At 46.9% G+C, this 9,180-nt stretch overlaps 1 protein-coding gene across 1 annotated transcript in view; it reads left to right on the top strand.

Moving 5' to 3' along the window:
- NECAB2 (N-terminal EF-hand calcium binding protein 2) overlaps positions 1–4,877 on the top strand; it is a 43,998-nt gene extending 39,121 nt beyond the window's left edge. The window contains exons 9-10 of the mRNA XM_044659412.1: positions 2,575–2,666; positions 3,704–4,877. Of these exons, the coding sequence (XP_044515347.1) occupies positions 2,575–2,666; positions 3,704–3,732 (121 nt within the window). The 3' untranslated portion in view covers positions 3,733–4,877. The remainder of the gene's footprint in view (positions 1–2,574; positions 2,667–3,703) is intronic.
- The last annotated feature ends 4,303 nt before the right edge of the window (positions 4,878–9,180 follow it).

Genomic DNA, 9,180 nt, shown 5'->3' with positions numbered 1-9,180 from the left:
ATGTTCTCCCAGCTTCAGAGAACTTGTTTTCCCTGAAATCACATCATCTTCCTTTCTCAAGTGTGGGTGGAAATAGCCTTCTCTGCAATGGTCTCGTGGGTCCCTGGGCATCAGATAACTCGTCCAGGAAGCCAGATCTTGAGCCCAGCGATGGGTCCCCTTTGAAGCCTGTGTGGCTCAGAGAAGATAAGACGGGAAGAAGGATGGGAGTCGGGACTGAGTTACGTATCGCTGCGGAGGAAGAATTTTTCTACTTGAACCTGGGACCAAATCCCCATATTCTATTAACTCAAGGGAGATAATGAAATGAGATAAAGACACTGAAAAGTACACACTGTGATGTGAGCATAAGGAAGCTCAGGTTTAATTCCCTGGGAGGCTCACACACAGGCTTTTCTAAATGGCCCCCAAAATTCAGAGATGTAGACACTGAGGAGGGACGAGCCAAGCTGTCCAGAGCAACATGGGACGTGGGGCTCAGAGATCTCATTTTGTGCTGTGGGGAAGTCCAGCCAGAAAAAGGAAGGGATCAGGAATCCAAGCAAGACATGGTCCCCATCAGGCTCAGTGTCATAGAAAGAACCCTGGGGACTACAAGGTGGCTCTGGAGATTGAAAGCCGGGCCTGGAAGTGGGAGGTCCTGGGTTCAAATGTGATCTCCAGCCCTTCCTAGATAGGTGACCCTGGGCAAGTCACTTAACTCCCATTGCCTAGCCCTTACTGCTCCTCTGCCTTGGAACCAATATACAGCATTAATTCTAAGACAAAAGGTAAGGGTTTTTAAATATTTAATTTTTTTAAAAAAGAAAAATGATGACATAGATATGTCTATAAATGGTAGCATATATATATGTCACTATTTTCCTTTTTTTAAGGAACTGAACTTGTTTTAAAAAATCATATGTTTAAAATTGATATGTTTATATTTTATACAATTCATATATATAATCATATATTATATATAATTAATATATATAATTATATATTATATATATACATACATATATATATATACACACACACATATATATATACATATATATAACTTTTTTTAACAAGTTCAGGGCTCCCTAGACTAGTTGATCTCTAAGGTCCTTTCCAAGCAATGACATTTGGTGACTGCTGAGCTGTGATAGCTTCAGCCTGAGAACTGACTTTCTTTCCCCCAGAAGGCTTTGCTGAGACTCACCTTGCTCTGTAGAGGGTCATGGGGAAAGGATGCCTTCCCCTTGGCTGTCCTTGACCACAGATGGACTCTTTTTTTCCTTTAAACCCTCACCTTCCCTCTTAGAATCAATACTATGGATTGGTTCCAAGGCCAAAGAATGGTAAGGGTTAGGCAAAGGGGGTTAAGCGAATTGGCCAGGGTCACCCAGCTAGGAAATTCATGAGGCAAGACTTGAACCCAGGACCTCTCCTCTCCAAGCCTGGCTCTCTATCCCCTGAGCCACCCAGCTGCCTCCAGATACACACATAAATAGATTCTTGAGGCACAGCTACTTTTCTTCCTGGGAGAGCAAAAAGCTCAGCCTAGTCCTGGTCTAGAACCTTCCTAGAGCCCACACCTGTAGCCCTGTGGCCCAGCTCTCACGAGGGATTATTGAAGGGGACCAGATGAGCAACTGAAGTAGCCAAGGATGGAGGGGGAGCGCGATCTTATCCTATTTAAACCCCATCCATCCCACCTCCAATACCTCCCAGAGCTTAAGTTCCCAGGATTTAACACCCAAAGGAATCTTAGAGGCCATCTAGTCCTACCCCCTGCATTTTACAAAAGAAGAGAAGACTGAGATTAGGGTCACATAACTACCAAGTCCCAGTGGCAAGAGTCTAACTCTTCCATTTTAGAACTAGGGAAACTTGAGGTCCAGACAGGGGAACCCTAAGTAGCAGAGCCCAGAATTTGAACTCAGGCCTCCTGACTCAATATCTCCAGTGTTTTTCTCCACTACACCCTACACTAGGCTGCCTCCTAGAGTGATAGAAGGCTTGTAGAGAGTTGTAGAGGGTCTGGCTGGGGCCGAAATGGTCAGGAAACTGAAATGGGATGGATAGAAGGACCACAGACTAAGCAAAGGCAGAGTACTAGTGCTAGGGTTTTCCATGGGGCTGGACAGAATGCTCTAGCTCAGAGGCAGAAAAGGAAATAAAGACAAAGAGGGAAGATGGGAGAGGGAGAAGAAAGGGAGTGAGGGAAGAACAGAGAGAGGGAGAGAGAAGACAAAAAAGTGGGGGGCCAAGTAAAAGGGTGCAAGACTGGGCTGTATGATCTTGGGCAAATCATTTTTATTCTCGGAGCCTCCGTTCCTATGTCTGGAAAATAAGGGGGCTCTCTGGAACTCCTTCTAGCTCTAGTATTCAACGATTTTAATGCCGAGTGACTTTTCCCAGGACACACAGGAAGGCAGAGGCAGAGCTAGCTCTAGTTGGCTCTTGGATTCCCCTTCCTTTCCTCGAAGTGTTATTCAGGACCCAAAACCCTTGGATCCTGAACCCTGGATGTTAAAGAATGTTAATGAAGATATAAATAAACTCCGTCTCTCCTCCCTCTTCCCATCTCTTCTTGGGTTTCAGGCACCTGCAGAATTCTGTCTGCAAAGCCTTCCGGCATGTGAAGGTAGATACGCTGACCCAGCCTGAAGCCGTCTCCAGCATCCCAGTGCCAGGTAAGGGATTGGGCCGCTTGAGGGACCAAAAGAAGGAAGTGATGCTAAGAGGACATTAGGAGAAGAAAACGTAGCTCGGGCTGTTTTGTTCAAATCACAGTGGCATTGGGGCAGCTAGGGGGCTCCTTGAATAGAGACCAGGCTTGGAGATGGGAGGTCCTGGGTTCAAATCAGACCTCAGACACTTCCTGGACAAGTCACTTAAGCCCCCATTGCCTAGCTTTTACCATTCTTCTGCCTTGGAACCACTGCATAGTATAGATTCTAAGAAGGGTTTAAAAAAACAAAACAAGAGCATTAATGTAACTGTGGTCTTTCTCACATAGACCATGGTTACGTTAATGCTCCTGTTTTGTTTTATTGTTTTGTTTTGTATGTAGCTAGCAATATAAATGGGAGAAATGTGTGTGTGTTTTTTTTAAGAGTTGGCACTGAAAAATCTTTGCACAAAGGGGATCAAGGTTGACCCCTGAGCCTTTTTGATTTAGGCACTCAGATTTCTGAATTTGGAGAAAACCTTTTATTAATTAAAAAAAAAAAATCAAAACTGAGGATCAACGAGGCTGTTTTCAAAGCCCCTGTCTGTGCGCCTGCCTTGTGATGAGGGACTCTGCCTTTGTCCACAGAATGAGAATGTTACCATCGGTTTGTGGCAAACGTGCCTCCTTTCCCAGCAGAGAAGTGTGTTTTTTATTCAAAACCCCGACCATTCCATCTTAGATACAATATCTTGTTTCGGTTCCAAGGCAGAAGAGTGGTAAGGACTAGGCAATGGGGCTTACGTGACTTGTCCAGGGTCATACCTCTCTGAAGTACATTGGTCCAGATTTGAAGCCAGGACCTCCGGGTCTCCAGACCTGGCTTTCGATCCCCTGAGCCACCTAGCTGCCCCCACAGAGAAGTATTGGGAAAGGGATCTCTTTGGTCCGAAGGAAGGGCTCCAGTGTTGCGAATCTCAGTGGATGGTCCTTTGGGAGTGGGGCGAGGTGGCCGCCGTTTAAACGGCGCACTTTCTCACCTCCTTCTTCCCTCCACAGCTGCTTGGTGCACGCTGAATCAAGACTGACGCGACCTCCGGAGAGACGTCGAGAACGTCGTGGTCGTCGGGCCGTGGCCGTGGCCGCTCGCTCGTTCTAAAGAACTGTGTGTCTTTTCTAAGAACTTTGTTACCAGTGCTGTCTTTTCAATACTCTTCTAAACAGGAACGTATTTTCTCGTTGTTTGGAGCGAAGGACAAAGATCCTCCCCCGCCCCCGCCCCGCCCCGTCCTGTACCCTCGGGGCTCCCCCTCGCCCTCCGCCCTCGGTTGCCGTCAGAGTATTAGAGGCTGTTTCCTGGAAGCCCTGCCCACGCTTGGGACCTCGAAGGAGGCAGAACCCACCAGGCTCCTTCTAGATCAAGCAAGAAGCACAATCCTTCCTCCCCCCGACCATACGCCTCTCTGAGCCCCCGCCATTGGCCCCGTTCCGCAGCGGCTCCCTCCCAGTCAGCCCCGCGAGGTCCGGCGCTCTCCAGCTTCCCCCTGGCCACCCTCCCCTCCCCCCAGCCTTCTCGCTCTCTCTTCTGGTTTCTGCCGGGGCTTCCAGCCGCCCTCGATGCCCAGGACTCATTTCCTTCCCCTTCAAGCCCATGCATGGTCACTTTCTCGGGCTGCCCCCCCAGCCCCCGCTCCGTCTTCTGCGCTCCTCTCCCCTCCGCTATCTGAGACTCAAGCAGGGACGGGGCTCCGTCAGGCTGCCAACTCGCTGTTCTCTGCCTTTCGGGTAGCCCTGGTAGATGTTCCTCTCCCTCCCTTAGGAGCCTCGAGCCTCTAGATTTAAACTGTAGAACTTCGCAAAGCGTCAGTACAAGTATTTTAGCCAATGTCAACAGTTTACTATTAGGATACATATATACAAAAATATACATAAATATAGATGAGTGACAATAAACTCTGATTGAGCAACAGCCCTGGAGCGTGTGTGAATTTTCTCTGCCCTCTGGGACCCTCCCAGGGGCTCATCCCTTGGCATTGGACCATAAAGGGGGGTTTTCTAGTGTGGACGGAAACGTTTGATCACTGATAGAACACGTAGACCAGTGGGTTGTGGGGGGGAGGGGGGAAGAGCCACCACTTGGGCCATCTGGGACATGTCACAGGACCTCTCTTGGGCCTTAGTTTCTTCATCTGTAAAATGATAGGGTCAGGGAACAGCTGGGTGGCTCAGTGGATTGAGAGCCAGACCCAGAGTCAGGTTGACCTCAGATACTTCCTAGCTGGGTGACCCTGGTCCAGTCATTTCACCTTCATTAGTAGATTAATAACAACATGTGGGGTTACCCACTTAGCCCCAACTTCTCTTCTGCCGGGGAACCAATACACAGTACTGACTCTAAGAGGGAAGGTAAGGGTTTAAAAAAACAAATGACAGGGTCTGACTAGGTCTCTAGATCTGCCTGAAAGTCTACTAACAGGAGAGGTGTGAAACAAGACAGGAATTTGTTTTGCTTGATTATGCATATTTATCACCAGGGTTTGAGGGTTGGGGAGGAGGAGGGTGATGGGAAAGGGATAGAATAAATGCTCCTTGAAAAATAATTAAAGAATAAATTCTACTGACTGAATACATGATTCACTCCACCTGCTGTTCTTTCTGACATTCCTTTTATAAAATAAGGACATGATCTGTTCCCCAGGGGAAGTGGAAGTTCCCTGAGGGCAGGGAAGCTTTCCTTGGTTTCCTCAGCAGCTGCCACATGGCCTATGCCGATCCATTCGGTTCAGTAAGGAGGACGTTCTCCCAACTCCAGCCATCATATTGTTTCCAACAAGATGGCGGGCGAGCTCTGTTCTCTAGGATGAAAGGATTCTGGCATCTGAGCCCACCTTCTCCCCTTGAACAAAGCCAGCCCAGTAAGCTTTGGCCAGTCTTTGGAACAGAGTAATGCTGTGGTGCCTAAGGGGTGAGCCCCTAAAGCACGGGGAAACCTAGCAAAGCTGCCATTGATTTGGGTCCCTTTCCCTTCCAGTTCTGCCACTCAACTCACATCCTTGAGCCTCACTTTTTTAATCCATAAAATGAGTGTTTTAGAGAAAATAAAACAACAGTCTAAGCTTGAAATCCTTTGATATTCTGGGCATCAGGAGAGCTCAGGGCAATCTGTCTCTAATATTCCTATTAGTTCTAACTTTTTATGGCTCTGAACACTTTCTGTCCTGATGGCTCTCAACTCCATCTTCCCACAAATGGCACCCACCAACCACAAAAAAGCAGCACTAGCTTTCACCTGCTGAATAATTTCTCCTTCAGAGGCCGTATCTCAAAAGAGACTGTCTGAGGCCAACTCGGTAAAAAAAAAAATAGCTCCAACTCTTTTCTCTTTTTAAAAATCCTTTCCTTCCACCTCAGAATCAATATTGTGTATCGGTTCCAAGGCAGAAGATCAGTAAGGGCTAGGCAATGGGAGTTAAGTGACTTGCCCAGGGTCACAGGGCTAGTAGGTGTCTGACCTTGCCTGTAACAATGCCTGCCTGAGAATTTAAAAAACAAAAACAAAATAAAAAAAAAAAACTTGGTCCTAAATTAGAGATAACAAACCCATCCTTCTTAGTAGAAGTGGAGGCCCACAGGTATAGAAGGTCAAATTTTGTCAATTTTTTTAAACCCTTCTGACTTAGAATTAATACTGTATATCATTTCTAAGGCAGAAGAGCAGTAAGGGCTAGGCAATGGGGGGTTAAGTGACTTGCCCAGGGTCACACAGCTAGGAAATGCCTGAATCCAGGACCTCCCATCTCTAGGCTTGGCTTTCAATCCACTGAGCCACCCGTCTGCCCCCTGCCCACAACTTTTAGCACCATGCTCTCCAACGGGCCACTGACGACAGGATGGCATTGTAGGGAATCAGTCCACAAGCATTAAAGTACCTACTATGTTTGTGCCAGTCACTGCGCTAAGTGCTAGAGTTACAAAGAAAGGGGGGAAACTCAGTGGTTGCCCACAAGGAGTTCCAATTCTAATAAGAGATAACTAGGTATATGCACGATAGAGTAGGTGGAAGGTAATCTGAGAAAGGAAGAAAGAGCAGTTGGCAGACTTTGGAGTCAAGAAGACAGAGGTTTGAATCCCATGTTAGACATTTACCAGCTGTGTAGACTCCCACCCATGCCTCAATTTCCTCATCTGTAAAATAAACATAATGCAGGGGCAGTGAGGTAGCTCAGTGGGTAGAGTGCCGGGTCTGGAGACGAGAAGTCCTGGGTTCAAGTGTCTGTCCTCAGACACTTCCTAGTTCTGTGACCCTGAGTGAGTCATTTATCCAACCCCCCATTGCCTAGCCCTCACCGCTCTTCTGCCTTGGAACCAATATTTAGTGTTGATTCAAAGACAGAAAAGAGGAGTTTTTTTAAATAAGCACAATAGGGGCAGCTGGGTAGCTCAGTGGATTGAGAGTCAGGCCTAGAGAAGGAAGGTCCTAGGTTCAAATCTGGCCACAGGACACTTCCCAGCTCTGTGACCCTGGGCAAGTCACTTGACTCCCATTGCCCACCCTTACCACTCTTCCACCAAGGAATTAATACACAGAAGTTAAGGGTTTAAAAAAATGAAATAAAATAAGCATAATGCCCATAGCATTGTGGGTGAGGCCATCGTTCTATGGGTGCTGGCATCAGAGCAAAGGAAAAGGTGCCTCGGACAGACCTCCTCGTTACTAGGCATCCTCCCAGGGACAGACATGAGGACTGTGACCCTGAGCCAAGAGCTGGCCAACAATAGCTAGCAGCTTTGCTCTCAGGCCGCCGCAGATGGAAGACGTTCTCCCCTGACGGAGGCCCCGAGCTGAGGCTTGATGAAGAAAGGATAATGAGCAATGCGGGCGGACGAGAGTGTATCGGCGCGAAGAGTGAATGCATTTCTTAATGGAATCGCTCAGGCTCTTTTCAAATAAAGGAGTACTTGGGGTTTTTGCTTGAGCAACTTTTGGGGCAGATGGATTTTTCCAATGAAGCAAATTCACTATCGCTCATAGTCAAACGTCCTTTCACAGATAGGGACTTCAAGTCTTCAAATCTAAACTACTTCCCCTCCTCATAATCCAAATATGAGAATATTCTTTTCAATAAAGAGTTCATCTTGTGAGTGGTTTCAGTCACATCAGACTCTGTGACCCCATTTGGGGTTTTCTTGGCAGATACTGGAATGGTTTGCCATTTCCCTCTCCATTTAATGGAGACATTTAACTGAGACAAATAGGGTTAAGTGACTTGTCCAGGGTCCCTTTGCTGATACCAGACTTGAACTCTGGTCTTTCTGACTCCAAGCCCATTGCTCTAACCCCTGAGCCACCTGTTTCCATTCATCCAGCTTCTATCTGAACACTTCCAGTGACAAAAATTCACCTGCCTCTTTAGTTGTTGGACTGCTTGCCCCAGTTCATTTTCTTCCATTGGTCAAGATCTACCTCCCTGGTGACTCTTGCCTCCCCAATTATAGCCTGTTTGCCTTCTGAGAAGCAGAAAACATAGTGATTTAGGAGTCCCAAGACCCGGGTTCCAGTGGCAAATCTATATTGTGTTGTCCATGGATAAATCATTTAAATCATAATCAGCTTCATTATCTGGGAAATGAGAGGGCTGGCCCAGATTGTCTCTAAAGTTCCCTTCTAGCTCTGACATTCCACCATTCCGAATGCGTGAAGGCAACTACCATATTCCCCTCAGTCCTTTCTTCAAGCCATGAGCATCCTCAGTTCCTCCAACCATTCTGTGTCAGAGTTTCAAGACTCCTCCATACCATTTGGGTTGTCCTCGCAAATACGGTTCCTAAAACCAGACAAGACGACTCGGCCACTGTGGTCTCTGTCCCATCCAGATCCAGGTATTACCAAGTGATGTTTCTTGGGATTGCCTTCATTTCCTTTTGGCTACCACAAGTGGCCACCTCAGTCCCTTCTGGACTTGTGGTCAGTCTCAGAAGCTTCAGACAAGCCACGGATTAGTGGAAAGAGCAGAACCCAAAGACTGAACTCAAAACCAGGCTCTCCCCCTTCCTGGTGGTGAGATAAGTCCCTTGTGCTTCAGTGCCTTGATTTGCGCATCTTTCTAATGGGGATCAAAATACTTAGACAACCAGCTTCAGATTGGTTGGGAGTAAACAGAGTGATTTGAAAACCTTAAAATGATTTAGAAGCATATTATCATTTGGGAGAGGCAGAGGACCTGTGATTTCATTGGTATGGCAAGCTCCTAGGTAAGAAAGTCCCCTCTACTTATGAGAAAGAAAACCAGCCACATTCAGAGGAAGAACTGTGGGAGGAGAAACACAGAAGAAAAACAACTGCTTGAACACATGGGCTGATGGGGATACTATTGGGGATGTAGACACTAAACAATAACTCTAGTCCAACTATCAATAATATATAATTAGGTCTTGATCAAGGATACATGTAAAACCCAGTGGAATTGTGCGTCGGCTAAGGAGGGTTTGGGGGATTTGGGGGAGAGGGAAAGAACTTGAAATATGTAACTAGGGGA

This window comes from Gracilinanus agilis, chromosome 2 (genome assembly GCF_016433145.1).
Source record: "Gracilinanus agilis isolate LMUSP501 chromosome 2, AgileGrace, whole genome shotgun sequence".
NCBI lineage: Eukaryota > Metazoa > Chordata > Mammalia > Didelphimorphia > Didelphidae > Gracilinanus > Gracilinanus agilis.
The sequence above is the reverse complement of the archived record's forward strand: the minus strand, read 5'-3'. Positions and strand labels throughout refer to the sequence as shown.